This window comes from Berghia stephanieae, chromosome 3, assembly GCF_034508935.2.
Source record: "Berghia stephanieae isolate SIO BIC M18660-M18661 chromosome 3, UCSD_Bste_1.3, whole genome shotgun sequence".
Classification (NCBI taxonomy): Eukaryota; Metazoa; Mollusca; class Gastropoda; order Nudibranchia; family Aeolidiidae; genus Berghia; species Berghia stephanieae.
The window spans coordinates 106632280-106649312 of record NC_088362.1 but is presented as its reverse complement, the minus strand read 5'-3'; the positions used below and the strand labels follow the sequence as shown (position 1 = coordinate 106649312).

Below are 17033 nucleotides of genomic sequence, written 5' to 3'. Positions count from 1 at the left end.
TTTGAAATAAATTGCATTTTCAGGTTGGAATAACTAAAAAAAAAAAACCCAGCTGCATCGACATCAATTTGGATTTCAATACATTTATCCAAATTTATTAAAGGTTTCTTTTTCTTATATCCTACTTGTGATCGTGTGTTTGATTAATCGTCTGATTTAAAACTCCACGTGACCACCACCTTTTTGAATGACAAACCGTAAGCCTCTTTCCAGCTTCGTGAAACCATAGGCACACCATAGCTTTCTCGTTGTTTTCAGCCGAGCTATGTTGTCATAATATCGTTGTGTTGTTTGCATGAAGACTGCCGTCTCCAAGGGTTCCCACCACTGCGTCAAACCTCAAAATTCTATCGTAATCATCAGTACAATCAGGAATGACGTCATACACAAAAGAATTTTACAGTCACGGCAATGTTCCAAGTTGATATCCTTAAATTGACATGTTAAATGGCATAAACTTTCGAGAATCATGTGGAACAAAGCCAAAATAAATTACGATTTATTTCAAAATTACCCGTTTCTACTGATGACGTCAAAACTCAGCTATAAGTCAAAACTTGAATAAATTCTGCAAATATTATGGAAAAAACCGCTTGATAAAAATTTACATAGCTCTCGAGTTATTCAAACCTGGAATGTGTCAATAATTTGTTTTTAAAAACACACACACTGTATATCATTCACTCTTCCTCCTCCTCCTCCTCCTCCTCCTCCTCCTCCTCCTCCTCCTCCTCCTCCCCCTCCTCCTCTTCTCCTCCTCCTCCTCCTCTTCTCCTTCTTCTTCCTCCTCCTCCTCTTCCTCCTCCTCTACTCCTCCTCTTCTTCTTCTTCTTCTTCTTCTTCTTCTTCTTCTTCTTCTTCTTCTTCTTCTTCTTCTTCTTCTTCTTCTTCTTCTTCTTCTTCTTCTTCTTCTTCCCCATCCACGTTACTCTTTATTTTGTCATTTCAAACAGTTTACCTACAAATATTTATTTTAGCTTAGCATATCAACATGTGAACAAATGTAATTTACCCTCTCACCTAAATCAGAGTTGTCCCTCTTTGGTATATTTTGCGAACGTTATTATAATACAGTATTAATAATAAGTGTGTATGGTGCATAATAATCTCATCCAAAACCCATAAGAATATGCCTGCTATAGAGCCACTCTGACAACTTATCATGAAGTTTCGCCTAGAACCTGCTGTCTGTGAGGATTGGCGCATTATAAATGCGAGCCATTATTATTACATCATCATCATCATCATCATCATCATCATCATCATCATCATCATCATCATCATCATCATCATCATGTATTAAGTATAATTATGATCAACTTCTACAATATTGTCTCGAGAATTCAAGGACATCAGGAAGTGATAGTGAAAGTATATCGTTGTGTTCCGGTTGGCATCGTACGTTTTCAGCTTAGCGGTTATGGTGGTTCTTAGTTACATGAAAGGTGTTTTTTTTTTCTATATGTGTCCATGAAGATGTTCGTTCATTTCTTCTGTTGAGTGTTGCGATGTTCGGTTTTGTGATGACATAGAATTTTGCATCCAATGAGAGGATGCAAATCTTAGATGATAGGGAGGACGACTGTGCTTTGGAGATAGTTTTCCATGTAATGCTGTGTTGTATGCTTCTTTTCTTTGAGGTTCCTAATGTATTCGCTTATTCTAGAAGAATGTCGTTTGTGTATGTTTTTGAAGGAAGATTCATGCAGGTTGTATCTGGTTTTGAATGAATACTCCGTGTTAGATTGGCGTTTGTTAATGCTCTCTGGGATGTTATTTTTTTATCATAGATGGCGGGTGATTGCTATGTCTATGGACGTGCAAAGGGATGTTGTTGGGTTTTGAAAATGGTTGGTAGGTGTCGTTGTTCGGGTTGATAGTTATGTCTAGGAAATAGAATGTCTTATTGTTGGCTTCGATTGTTATTTTCAGATTGTTGACCTGGAAAATTATACATATTATTTTTTCTTTATAATTTCGATATATATACATACACACACACACACACACACACACACACACACACACACACTTTTTGGGGTGATTTTGTCTGTATATTTTAACCTTCATTCTAGGCACAGGGGGAAATTACCGATGACAAAAGGAGCAGTTACCTCTCAGCTACGATCAGCAGCGTCATTGGAAAGTATACGTGCGCTGTATACTACTTTGACTGGCAGGATTCCTGCAAGAAGAAACAGACAGCGCCAACTTTGATGTTGGAGGTAAAACTATGTATAATTATATCTGTGTGTCTGTCTGTCTGTCTGTGTGTCTATCTGTCTTTCTGTACGTCTCTCTGTGTCTGTATATATATATATATATATATATATATATATATATATGTATGTATGTATGTATGTATGTATGTATGTATGTATGTATGTATGTATGTATGTATGTATGTATGTATGTATGTATGTATTTATGTAGGTATGTAGGTTTTTAGGCATGTCGGTAGGTAGGAAGGTAGGTAGGTAGGTATGTGTGTATGTATGTATGTATGTATCAAGCACGTGCGGTGACCGTTTTCCCTGGACAAGCAGATTTTGTACTTTGCATTATCAACAATATCATAAAGTTGGCCTTGCCAACATTCATTATCCACATGTCCCACAATTAATAATAAAACCAAACAAAAAACAACACACACAACGCTCTCTTTCTCTCTCTCTCTCTCACACACACACACACACACACACACACACATATATATATATATATATTATATATATATATATATATATATTTTTATATTTATATATATATATATATATATATATATATATATATATATATATATATATATACTAAAAAAAAAAATTAAATAACAATTTTAAAAAACAAACAAATAATGTTTTACAATGTAATAAAATTGTAAAATAGATAATAAAATAAACAATTTTTTTTAAAAAGGACATGTCTACAACACGTGGGGTTCCCAAGCGGTCACCCAAATAACTACTAACCACGCCTGACGTTGCTTGACTTCGGTGATCGGATGAGAACCGGTATTTTCAACGTAGTATGGTCGTAGACAACAAGCGTCGAAAATAGAATTTAATATAATATTAAAACATTATTGCTGATTTATATAATGATGAAGATAGTTTAGAAATGTATAATATTGTTAGTTGAAATAGCGCGTTGTATTCGTCTGTTGCACAATTTGTCGTTACTGGAGAATTTAAAATGGCTATGGGCAGCGGCGTGGCGTATTGACGGCGTATGGTGGTGCCATGATTAGAAGAAGAAAAAAAAATCTAAAACAGTGAACACGGTTAAGAGGAGAGAGCACATGTTAAAAACTCTCTTTTTTTGGAAGGGTGGGGGGAGGGTCGATGGTTTCTACGAGTGGACAAAACTCACAAAAACAAATAATTCATGAAAACATCAAGCCACAACACTGAGATACAAGTCCCGTATGAATAGGTCTTTGTAATTATTCTTTGTCCACCATTTAAAGGATTGGTTTTGGTCGATAATGCAATCAATATGTGATAAATGTAAATCAAAAGATTAAAAAAAAAACCTATGACAGAAATTACTTACTTTTAGTACTTGTAAAGAAAATCTGCACGGCGATGTTTCATCTCTGCAAATCTTTTTATAATGTGTTTATTGAAATTTGGAATGGCATCTATTTCAGCTTTGTGAATTGACAGAATCATTAACGAATTTAACCGCTCTGTGTTTCATTGAATTTCGCAAGTGTTTGTTGTATCTGTAAAAAGTAGAAAATAAAAACAAAAGAAACGTTTTTTTTCTAAACTACGAGTAACTGTGAGCCATTCATGCCTGTAATACCATGTCACTGAAAAAGAGCGTTTTCGAGATTTCCACACCTGTGTTAATTCAAAATCAGTTGGTTGGTGAGGAACTAGTCTTTTTATTTCTAATTTGTCATCTAGTGTCAATCTCCCAAACGGTCGGTGAAGTAAAGAGTCAACTTGATTCATTGCAATTCATTGTTTAACAAAACAAAACTTCAAAGTATATCTCAAATAATGGAAATCAGTGGACTACGATTAATGATTGCACAAATAAAAGGTAGATTCAGATCTTAAAGCATCACAAAGAAAAAATCACTCCACTTAAGTACTTAAAAAATCTAAAAACACACCAAAGTATAACTGTTGACAATCTTCGCTTTCTTTCTCTGACTCACACAAATACACGCACAAACAAACACACACACACACACACACACACAAATAAAACACTCATACACACGTAACCATCAACTCGGCACTACAAGCAAGAAAAATGTTGGTAAATTCGTCCACAATGCTTCGTTGCAAAGAATTACTTTATTCAATAATCGTGAAAAAGAGTTGGGGGGGGGGTTGATATGTCATATTTTAAAGTTTTATGTTGTCTTTCTTTGCTGCTTACAAATAAACTTGACAATGATCAGTGTTTTTGACAGTTAATGTAATACTTTGGATGGCCGAAGTTATCCTAATTTGGCGCATCCTCCCGTCCAACGGTGGAGCTCTCAGATCCTGGCACAAGTCGAGGGGTTTTCCGCTATTTGAAGATAGTATAATTCGACCCAGTTTCTCGCTCAATCAGCTGTAGCGATACTAATGGATAGAGCATTAACTGGAGCTTGGATTGCTTTGCACCATGGTGTTTGATTTAGTCACTACTTCGCGCAGTGATGTCACCAACACACGAGTCGGCGCAGTGCGTGATTCGGAATCTTGAATAGAGTGGAGACTAAAAAGGCAGTATGTTGTTGGCGAGTTGGCGAAAGACAGTGGAGTTAAAATTTCTCAGTTTTATTTTTAATTAAATTATGCTGTTAATGATTTTTAAAAGATTGGTACGGTGCCTGGCACCATTCGATCCAATGGCCCCACGCCACTGGCTATGGGCTATCTTGAAAGCGGCATGTAGACACTTCACCGGAAGCGAGGACGAGAGACGCATGCAAAAAAAACAGGATGACGTTCTCTCTGTAAGGGCATGTAGCAGTTTATTATCTGCTTGTCTCTATTATTAGCTTATTGGGTTGATTTTATTAGGTTATTATTAGGTTAATTAAACTTATTAATATTTTGTTGACGTCTTACTTTCCTCAGCAATATTGTAGACTTGAAAGTCTTGGGTAAACAGTACTTACTGTGCTTCTATGGATTGCACATGCCTGATATATATATATACATATATATATATATACATATATATATATATATATATATATATATATATATATATATATATTATGATCCTCAACTTGGCAAAACGTCTCAACCCGGAAACCATTGAAGTCTGAAATTTAAGACCTTAGAAAATCGAAGGTCATCGTAACCTATGGATATAGGAGGTAAAAGTTTTATAACCAAAATATAAAAATGTTGTTTGTCAATTTACGTCAGATTGTTTCTCATCTCGTTTTAGAGCAAGATGTTGGTGATGTTTTTCGCTACTTGATGAAGCACGTGTTACAGCTGGAAAACCGACAGAAGGAAATGGAGTATTTGGTCAGCAAACAGATGCAGGGCGTGGGTAGGTGATGTAAATTGTTTTGAATATCTTCCACGGAATCCTCCCCGCGTGTGTAGGACAAGCCATGATGTATGTAAAGTATTTTTGCATATTCATTTTTAACGGAGAAAATGCTCTAATCGACCATGTTCTCATTTTACACAGGAGTAAGAGCGTGTTCCGTGGACACAACTTTACGCCAAGAATAAAGCCGCACGAGAATAGGCATTGCACATCCATTCTTAAATGTTTTCTAGTTATAATATTGTATCCCAATTCACATTTCACGGTCCCCATGTCTCACTTGGTAGAACAGTTTGTATTTATTTGTTTTCTAACCATCCCAGCCTAACCCCCCCCCCCCCACACCCCATGCCCACCCAGACGAGTCTCTTAGTAGTCATTCAGAACCATTGGGCCCATAGAGATGGAGTTTATCCGATTTCTATAGTGTGAAACGGACAATAGCAATTGATATCCTTTGAATAGTACCCTAGTCTTTCTGCCATATCGAACAGACACAGCTACCAAAACCTGGATACAAGGGGCTCAAAAAGACCACTTTTATGCAAATTTGCAAAGTCTATCTAATTCTTATTTCAAAACCTATTTTCCCAGATACGAAGGTGTTTGAGAACTGGATAAGAAATATAGAGACAGTGGTGAACAATCAGTCCATAGCTATTGGAGATCTCGTAGACAAAGGTAAAGTGAATTTGGTAATCAAAACACGGGGTACACAGAAGAGTGTATCGTTTCCAGATTATTTGCAGATTTTATGATTGATTACACGAAGCTACAAAACTCTCATTCTATCCAATGAGAAGCGAGTAATTGCTATCGACCATTTAACAAACACTGTAGAAAGATAAAAACCTGGCTACATGGGCCTTGCGGCTCTATCAATGTATTATGCCTTTTAGATCTTTCAGCTGCTTTTGACACCATTTACCATGACATTTTGTGAAGAAGACTAGAAAATCCGTTCGGCATAAAAAGAACTGCCCTTAAATGGTTTACATCATATTTACAGGATCGATGGCTGTCGTAGTGAATGATGTTCAGTCAGAACAAGTTTTCCTAAGCTTTGGAGTGCCACAAGGCTCTGTTCTTGGCCCTGCCGAGTATCCTTAAACACGCAAATAAATCACCTATTACTCTCAAATAGCACAATAGAATTTTCAAATAAAGCAAAAAACCTTGGCCTCATCATTGATAAAGATCTTTCCATGACAAGCCACGTGAATAACACCATACAATCTATGTACATAGAAATGAAAAAAAAAAAAGCAAAATTCGTAATTTAATACCGAAACATATAGAAGAACTTTTAATTAATTCCCTTGTTTTATCTAAATTGGACTAATAACTCCCTTTGCGCGAGTTTAGCTAAAGACAAAATGAGCAACCTCCAGGTTACTCGAAATAACGCAGCCAGACTCATTGTACGCAATAACAAAAAATTACTCGTCATCAACTCTCCTTCTCCGTGAATTACATTGGCTTCATGTGGAAAAAAGAGTTGCCTATAAGATTTGTACTGTTGTCTACAAATCCTTGAGCACGAACAGTCCCTCCTATATTAAAGACCTTCTAAACATATATGTCCCCAATAGAAACTTGAGGTCAAGCAATGACCAATCAATCCTTATCAAACCTAAGCCATTGCGTAAAATAGGTGAACAATCTTTTCAATTTTCGGCCCCCCAGTTTTGGAACTCTCTCCCATCACACGTGAGATGCTCGGATTCGTTGACAACGTTCAAATCTCTCTTAAAGTTTTATAATTTTACGTCATAAAGTTGCATTACTATTATCGTATCTTGTTGTTGTTAAATTGAATTCGTATCACCTTTCCATCAAACTTGTCTTACTGTAATATGTTTTGTTTTATATCACTGTAAAGAGCTTAGAGCCTGTGACAACGGGGTAAAGCGCTATATAAATGCCATTTATTATTATTATTATTATTATTATTATTATTATTATTATTATTATTATTATTATTATTATTATTATTATTATTATTATTATTATTATTATTATTATTATTATTATTATTATTAAAAGACAACTTTTATGCAAATTTGCAAAGTCTATCTAATTCCTATTTCAAACCTTATTTTCCCAGAAACAGAGGCGTTTGAGAACCGGATAAGCCATATAGAGACAATGCTGAACAATCAGTTCAAAGCTATTGGAGATCTGGTAGACAAAGGTAAAATGAATTTGATAATCAAAACACGGGATACACAGAGGAGTGTATCGTTTCCAGATTATCTTGCAGATTTTATGATTTATTACACGAAACTACAAAATAATACCTTTAAAAATTGTTGAAATTTACTTTAAATAGGAATGAAGACATATACAATATTACAATCATTATGATGATATCTCGAATGCCTTAAATTTCATGGTCATTATGATACAATTTTGTAACCAAATATTCATAAGCGCCAATTGAACAATCTGGCAACTTTTACGTTTTAAAGGCTCCATACACGCCGGTTTTGATCCTGGTTCATACGCCGATCAGGCAAACCGGGGTTAAAACGCAATGTGTGTGGCCAAATACCTGGCCGATAAACAGAGGGTCGGTCAATCGCTCGCAAAGCTCGCCTTGCTTAATATTTTTCGAGGCGATCGGCGATCGGGGGCGTGGCAGTATAAATAATTGGACAATTTTTTTTTCGGATTTTCGTTGTTTTGACGTCAGATTCGTGATCAGCGTCGAATTTACAATAGGTTTGATACCAAGAACTATATTTTTACTCCAAAAATTGATGAAATTAGAAATAAATTTTAATCAATATTGAGGCTATGTGGTGACAGAACGGTGCCCCTCCCTGTTTTGTGATGGACCAAGTGGTATGACTCTCGCTTTCGGATCGGAAGGTTCAAGTTTCGAGACCCGCTCTGAGTGGCGCAGAGTTGAGTCCTTGGAAAAGGCTCTTTACTCACATTCTCTCACCGTACTCAGGTGTAAAATGAGTACATGGCCGTTCGTTGTCTTTGTAGGGAAAAATGTCACATCGCCTGACAGGCGTCATGTCTCGTCTTTCAAGTTTAATATTACTGTTGCCTTGGGACCCCTTGTAAAGCGCTTTGAGCACGTGGATATTGCGCCAAATAAATGCTGTGTTATTATTTTTTTTAAATAATATTTTTATAAATGTTGCGCCAGGAAGAGGTAGAATGCGAGTAGTCCCGAGGAGTACCCGTTTAACCTGCCACGGGAGCACTGTCGATTTGTTTTATAAATAATAATAATAATAATAATAATAATAATAATAATAATAATAATAATAATAATAATAATAATAATAATAATAATAATAATAATAATAATGATAATAATAATAATAATTATAATAATAATAATAATTATAATAATAATAATAATAATAATAATAATAATAATAATAATAATAATAATAATAATAATAATAATAATAATAATAATAATAATAATAATAATTATGACGATAAATAACAAATCTTTATTGTCCACAAAATGGAAAAATTTCCGTGTTAAATCGGATTGCAAATGTATTGATGTTATGCGTATTGGAAAAATACTCACGACATCTCCATCGTGGTATAACATATTAACACACAAAACTGCAAACTCGAACGTTCATAGTCTGATTGATATAACTTAGTGATAAGTTAATTATGAAAACGGCTGTCTAAAAGCAATAACAACGGGTTGACTAACGTCAAATCAATTCCTTCTATTGATGCTCTGTGTTAAATTAAAATACTCACAAAGTCCGCCAGCCAAAAATATCACTCCAGCCCAAAAATCTACATGGAGCCTTGAACGTTATAGTTTGATATATTTTAATGAGAACTAATCATAAAAACGGGTGTCTAAAAACAATAACAATGAGATGAGTGACGCCAATTTGGTTCCTTCTATAAATATCCAAGAACTTTACTCACTCCATCCGCTCTCTCCTCCTTCAATACATATGAATCTATTCTCTCATTACTTTTTTGTGCGGCTATGCATGTGGTCTTGTGAACTGACACTCGCCTTTGGATCGGACTCTACTGGATTCGAGTCCCGCTCTGAGTGGCGCATAATTGAGTCCTTGGAAAAGGCTCTTTACTAGCATTCTCTCACCTTGTTCACAGTTAAATTGAATACCTCGCTGTTTACAGCGTCGTCTCTGTCGGGAAACAATTGCAATATCGCTTAACAGTCATGTCTCGTCTAACATGTTTTTATGTTGGCCAAGGAACCTTATAAAGTGATTTGAGCACCTTTATTGAATATAGCGGTATATATAGCGCAAGTAAATTTCTCTCTCTCTCTCTCTCTCTCTCTCTCTCTCTCTCTCTCTCTCTCGACATGTTAGATTATTATAGCTATTGCTACATATGATGCGAATATCTTGGACGGTTATTGATGCTATGAGTTTAGGTAAAATGCTCACAACACCCACCAGTCGGAAATAACGTACCGTCACACAAAACTATGAGTAACCTTGAACGTTAAAAGTCTGATTGATATAATTTAGTGAGAACTAATTACCAAAATGACTGCCTTAATATAATAACAAAGAGTGGAATGATGTCAATTTCGTTCCTTCAACAATCTAATTGGTATAATTTAGTGAGAAGTAATCACTATTGTGCGCAAGACGAAAGATAGAATAACAGACAGTAACTGGGATCGGTTCTGTCGGCCACATAGCCTCACTATTAATTAAAATTTATTTCTAATTTCACCAATTTTTGGAGTAAACACACAGTTTTTAGTATCAAACCTATTGTAAATTTGACGCTGATCACTAATCCGACGTGAAAACAGCGAAAATCCGGAAACAATTGTCCACTTTTTTATACTGCCACGCCCCCGATCGCCGATCGCCTCAAAAAAATATCTCCCCGTGTGTGGGCAAAAATCATCTGCGATAAACGCAGGGATCGGGTCACAGCGACCCAGCAGTAATCCGTACCGCGATGAGATCTGTCCGTCTATGGGGGGCTTTATGATTGATAACACAGTTAAAGCTTCAAAACAATACGTTTAAAGATGGTTGAAATTCACTTTAAATAGGAATGGCGGCAGATACCATAATATTATAATCATTATGATATCGAATGACATGAACCTCGCGGTTATTATGATATAAATTTGTAACCAAATATTCATAAGCGACAATTGAACAATCTGGCAACTCTTACATCGGCAAAAATTACGCGACTTGTGTATCTTATACTTTTGTGACAATTTATCATTATCGACGTGCACTTATTACCAGGTCTGATTATCCGATTCAGGTATTCATTTTACACCGGAGTAAGAGCGTGTTCCGTGGACACAACTTTACGCCAAGAATAAAGCCGAACGAGAATAGGCATTGCACATCCATTCTTAAATGTTTTCTAGTTATAATATTGTATCCCAAGATTGGAATGAGATTAAAATTGTGCCCCTTTATTCACATTTCAGGGTCCTCACGTCTCACTTGGTAGAACAGTTTGTATTTATTTGTTTTCTAACCAACCCAGACTTACCCCCCGCCAACCCCATGCCCACCCAGATGAATCTCTTAGTAGTCATTCAGAACCATTGGGCCCATAGAGATGGAGTTTATCCCGATTTCTATAGTGTGACATAGCAACTGCTACCCTTTGGATAGAACCCCTAGTCTTTCCGCCATATCGAACAGATCCAGCTACCAAATCACTGCTGGATGGACAGAGGGGGAGGGTCAAAATTAATCTCGACTACATCCGGGATCGATCTCAGTCCCTTGGCGTCTGAAGCGAGTGAACTACCAACTGAGCTATCAGGACCCCAACGAGCCTCTTAGATCTTACAGGAAGTAAGATACAATTAACTCTCGTCCTATCCAATGAGAAGCGAGTAATTGGATTCAATAGTCTGATGTCACGTCGCCCAGAAACGGCGGCATCGTGGTTCTAAACAAAGAAGATCGGTACTTTTTATTCTTCATGCTGGCTAGAACTTTTCATATGTCTTGTGATCAGAATGTGGAAAAGTCAAAACATGATCAGATTTATAATGGGTTTTTTTTTCCTCTGGATACGCTTTTATGCTTGTCGGAGAAATATTTCATAAGGGCGCCCGCCATTGTTCCGATAGTTTAGAGCCAGTTACTAAGTAACCATGCGTCATTACGAGGGAAGTGACGTTACGAATGTTGAAGCGTATTGCTATCGACCATTTAACAAACACTGTAGAAAGATAAAAACCTGGCTACAAGGGCCTTGCGGCTCTAAAAGACCACTTTTATGCAAATATGCAAAGTCTATCTAATTCTTATTTCAAAACCCTATTTTCCCAGATACAAAGGCGCTTGAGAACCGGATAAGAAATATAGAAACAGTGGTGGACAATCAGTCCAACGCTATTTACAAAGGTAAAATGAATTTGGTAATCAAAACACGGGGTACATAGAAGAGTGTATCGTTTCCAGGTTATTATGCAGGTTTTATGATTGATTACACGAAGCTACAAAACTCTCGTCCTATCCAATGAGAAGCGAGTAATTGCTATCGACCATTTAACAAACAATGTAGAAAGATAAAAACCTGGCTACATGGGCCTTTCGGCTCTATCAATGTATTATCTCTTTTAGATCTTTCGGCTTCCTTTGACACCATTGACCATGACATTTTGTTAAGAAGACTAGAAAATACGTTCGGCATAAAAGGAATTGCCCGAAATGGTTTACATCATATTTACAGGATCGATGACAGACTGCCGAAGTAAATGGTGTTCAGTCAGAACAAGTTTTCCTAAACTTTGGAGTGCCACAAGGCTCTGTTCTTGGCCCTGTCCTTTTTACTGCAGCCCCTTTCTAGTGTGATATCCAGATTCAATCTGAGATATCATTTTTATGCAGATGATACGCAAATATATGACTGAGCATCCCTTAGTAATTTACAGTTCTTATTACAACGAATTACGAGCTGTTTTAATGAGATTAAATCTTTGATGTACCATAATAAGTTAAAATCAAGTTATAGTAAAACTGAGATTTTAATGTGTGGAAGGCCGAGTATCCTTAAACAGGCAAATAAATCACCTATTACTCTCGGAAATAGCACAATAGAATTTTGAAATAAAGCAAAAAAAACCTTGGCGTCATCATTGATAAAGATCTTTCCATGACAAGCCACGTGAATAACACCATACAATCTATGTACGTAGAAATTAATAAAATAAGCAAAATTCGTAATTTAATACCGAAGCATATAGCAGAACTGTTAATTAATTCCCTTGTTTTATCTAAATTGGACTATTGTAACTCCCTTTGGGCGAATTTACTTGAAGACAAAATGAGCAAACTCCAGGTTACTCGAAATAACGCAGCAAGTTGCATTGTACGCAGTAACAAAAAAAAATACCCTTCAGCAACTCTCCTTCTCCGTGAGTTACATTGGCTTCCTGTTGAAAAAAGAGTTGCCTATAAGATTTGTACTGTTGTCTACAAAACCTTGAGCACCAACAGTCCCTCCTATATTAAAGACCTTCTAAACATATATGTCCCCAATAGAAACTGGAGGTCAAGCAATGACCAATCAATCCTTATCAAACCTAAGCCATTGCGTAAAATAGTGAACAATCTTTTCAATTTTTGGCCGCCCAGTTTTGGAACTCTCTCCCACCACACGTGAGATGCTCGGATTCGTTGACAACGTTCAAATCTCACTTAAAGTTTTATAATTTTACGTCATAAAGTTGCAATACTATTATCGTATCTTGTTGTTGTTAAATTGAATTCGTATCACGTTTCCATCAAACTTGTCTTACTGTAATATGTTTTGTTTTATATCACTGTAAAGTGCTTAGGGCCTGTGACAACGGGGCAAAGCGCTATATAAATGCCATTTATTATTATTATTATTATTATTATTATTATTATTATTATTATTATTATTAAAAGACAACTTTTGTGCAAATTTGCAAAGTCTATCTAATTCTTATTTCACACCATATTTTCCCAGATACAAAGGTGTTTGAGAACCGGATAAGCCATATAGAGACAGTGGTGAACAATCAGTCCATAGCTATTGGAGATCTCGTAGACAAAGGTAAATGAATTTGATAATCAAAACACGGGGTACCTATAAGAGTGTATCGTTTCCAGATTATTTTTCAGATTTTATGATCGATTACACAGTTGAAGCTACAAAACAATACGTTTAAAAATTGTTGAAATTTACTTTAAATAGGAAGGAAGACATATACAATATTATAATCATTATGATGATGTCCCGAATGCCTGAAATCTCATGGTTATTATGATGTAATTTTGTAACCAAATATTCATAAGCGCCAATTGAACAAACTGGCAACTCTTACGTTTTATGATTAATAACACAGGTGAAGCTACAAAACAATACGTTTAAAGATGGTTGAAATTCACTTTAAATAGGAATTGAGTTAGATACAATATTATAATCATTATGATATCGAATGACATGAATCTCGTGGTTATTATGATATAAATTTGTAAGCAAATATTCATAAGCGACAATTGAACAATCTGGCAACTCTTACATCGGCAAAAATTACGCGACTCGTGTATCTTATACTTTTTGACAATTTATCATTATCGACGTGCACTTATTTCCAGGTCTGATTATCCAGTTCATTATTGGCCCATTGTTGTATTGGAAATCTTTAAAAATGACGTAAAATATTGTCAATCGCAACAATGTTAAACTAGGCCCAAAATTGTGTTCGGATACCAGACCTGTATAATATGCGTTCATGTCAATCATTATTAAGAAAAATTATTATTATTATTATTATTATTATTATTATTATTATTATTATTATTATTTATTATTATTATTATATTATTATTATTATTAGTATTATTATTATTATTATCAATACTAATAATAATAATAATAATAATAATAATAATAATAATAATAATAATAATAATAATATAAGTAGTAGTAGTAGTAGTAGTAGTAGTATAGTAGTAGTAGTAGTAGTAGTAGTAGTAGTGTAGTAGTAGTAGTAGTAGTAGTAGTAGTAGTAGTAGTAGTAGTAGTAGTAGTAGTAGTAGTAGTAGTAGTATAGTAGTAGTAGTAATAGTAGATATAGTAGTAGTAGTAGTAGTAGTAGTAGTAGTAGTAGTAGTAGTAATAGTATAGTAGTAGTAGTAGTAGTAGTAGTAGTAGTAGTAGTAGTAGTAGTAGTAGTAGTAGTGTCATTATTATTATTATTATTATTATTATTATTATTATTATTATTATTATTATTATTATTATTATTATTATTATTAATGTCATCATCATTAATAATTCTTTGTTGATATTTATTTCTTTGCCTTTAATCACTAGAGACATACATGTCGGCTTTCAGTGCTGAACTGACGCCAGATAGCCACTCGAACTATAATGAAAAAGGATTGGTGTTTGTGTTTGGCCATGTGCTGCTCAACATTGGCAACGACTATGACCCGTCCACCGGAATATTTACGGCGCCCAGGAAAGGTTTATACGTGTTCCACGTATCTGTGAGGGCTGATAATGGTAAGCTTGCCACGCACTCTATATAAGGTCCCAATTTCATGTAAGCGCACTACTCTATTTAGTTCTTTACTAGTCTTGTGAATAACTTGCTAGTCTTAGGCCTAAGCGGAGCAAGTGACTAAAAAATCGGATTTCATGAACGTTTTCTCGTCTCTGACTAGCTAGGCTCTTGTCTAGACATGGCCGTTAAGGACGGCTATTTTGTGCTGGTAACATCAAACTCTCTAGTACACGATGGCGGGTAAGATAACAGTCTTCAAACTTTCAATACAAAAGATTTCCAAAGAGGAATTTAGCAACACAACCGGTTTAGATTATATTTCGTTCTGTTTCATTTGAACTTACTTTGTCATGATGAATCAAATCACGTGATATTGACTGTCGACTGAACAGACTACAATGGTGTCCATTGCCGACTGTCAATTCTATATTTAGGCCAATGAATGTTTCATTGAAAGTCCAAAAAAAAAAAAAAAAACTGGAACCGAAAAAAAAAAAAAAAAAAATTAAACAAACAGAAAGTGTGTTCTGATCATGGAATTAAAGAAAAGGACTCTAAACAAAGTGGCCGTGGTCCTCTTTTCGTTTGTTATAATACGTTGACTTCCGCCATGCGCAGACCCATTTCCATTTAATTATTGGAGTACTGTGTCTAAATCTCAAGTGTTTACCTCTTAATAATATATAAAATACTCCCAGAATTCTTTGCGACTTTTTCAATAATAATAGTTGCTATGATATAAATCTTTATCTCATTGTAAAAAAATGGTTAACTTTAGGCTTATGACATTCGCATTACCCTTCACTTTTAAACGCTAAAATAGTATAAAACTAGATTTTAAAATTCCATAATAAGGCAATCGTTCCTCTGTGGACAATGGTCCCCTACAGATCTGTTTGATGCTTTTACTTTGGGCAATCCACGGGGAGTGTGATCGTTAGTGTTGTTACCATTATTCATATTATTTATAAATTGATAAATAATAATAACAACAATAACGATTACACTCTCTGCTTATTGCCCAAAGTAAAAGGCATGAAACATATCTGCAGGAGTCAATATATGTATATGTATATGCATATATATATGTGTGTGTGTGTGTGTGTGTGTGTGTGTGTGTGTGTGTGTTTATATATTATATTATATTTGTTATTTTAAAACATTTTTTCAGGCAATTATGTCAACTTACATCTTCAAGCAAATGGAAAGACAGTCGCATCGGTGGACACCGAAAACAATGAAAAGAACGATCAGTCCTCGGCGAGCACGTTAGTCCAACTGGAAGCTGGACAAATTGTAAAAACAGTTGTTGACAGCAGTTCCTCGCTACCGTTTGAAAACTATGCTAGTGCCTACTCCGTATTTACTGGCTACATTATCAAGGCTTTGTAGACCTGTCTGATTTTTGATCAACGAATTGTCAGATAAGCAGCTCATATGGACACCGCCGTGGAACAATTTTGAGTCAATGTTCTAGTTATGCTAATTTCGTTGTTTTTTTTCTGGGGCTGCTCCACCACCCAAGAAGGTTTAGAAATTATTATAATCTTCATCTCTAGCTCTCCACTATTACAAACGATAATTGATGTCAAGCAATAATAATAAAAGTCATTATATTTATTACTATTATTATTATCATTATTATTATTGTTATTATTATTATTATTATTATTATTATTATTATTATTATTATTATTATTATTATTATTATCATCATGTTATTATTATTATTATTATTATTATTATTATTATTATTATTATTATTATTATTATTATTTTTATTATTATTATTACTATTATTATTATTATTTTTATTATTATTATTATTATTACTATTATCATTGTCATTACTATTATCATTATTCTTTTTATTATTTATTGTTGTTGTTGTTGTTATCATTGCTATATTTTCTTAGATAGGTATCTTAATGATGACGATGTTGATGACGATGGTGATGCTAATGATGGACACACACTCTCTCTCTCTCTCTCTCTCTCTCTC

The 17033-nt window shown here is 34.8% G+C and overlaps 1 protein-coding gene and 1 non-coding gene across 2 annotated transcripts; one reads left to right on the top strand and one right to left on the bottom strand.

The window, feature by feature from the left end:
• The first annotated feature begins 2088 nt into the window (after nt 1-2088).
• Nucleotides 2089-16672, top strand: LOC144969728 (cerebellin-1-like). The gene is made up of 8 exons (XM_078908887.1): nt 2089-2225; nt 5407-5514; nt 6112-6198; nt 7625-7711; nt 11820-11894; nt 13486-13572; nt 14839-15030; nt 16203-16672. The coding sequence occupies exons 2-8, from the start codon at nt 5439-5441 to the stop codon at nt 16421-16423; spliced, it is 825 nt and encodes a 274-aa protein (XP_078765013.1). The 5' UTR covers nt 2089-2225; nt 5407-5438; the 3' UTR covers nt 16424-16672.
• On the bottom strand, nt 2921-3039 carry LOC144969770 (5S ribosomal RNA). Its single transcript, XR_013644847.1, has one exon. It is a non-coding gene; the product is annotated as a 5S ribosomal RNA (ribosomal RNA).
• Nucleotides 16673-17033: the final 361 nt, after the last annotated feature.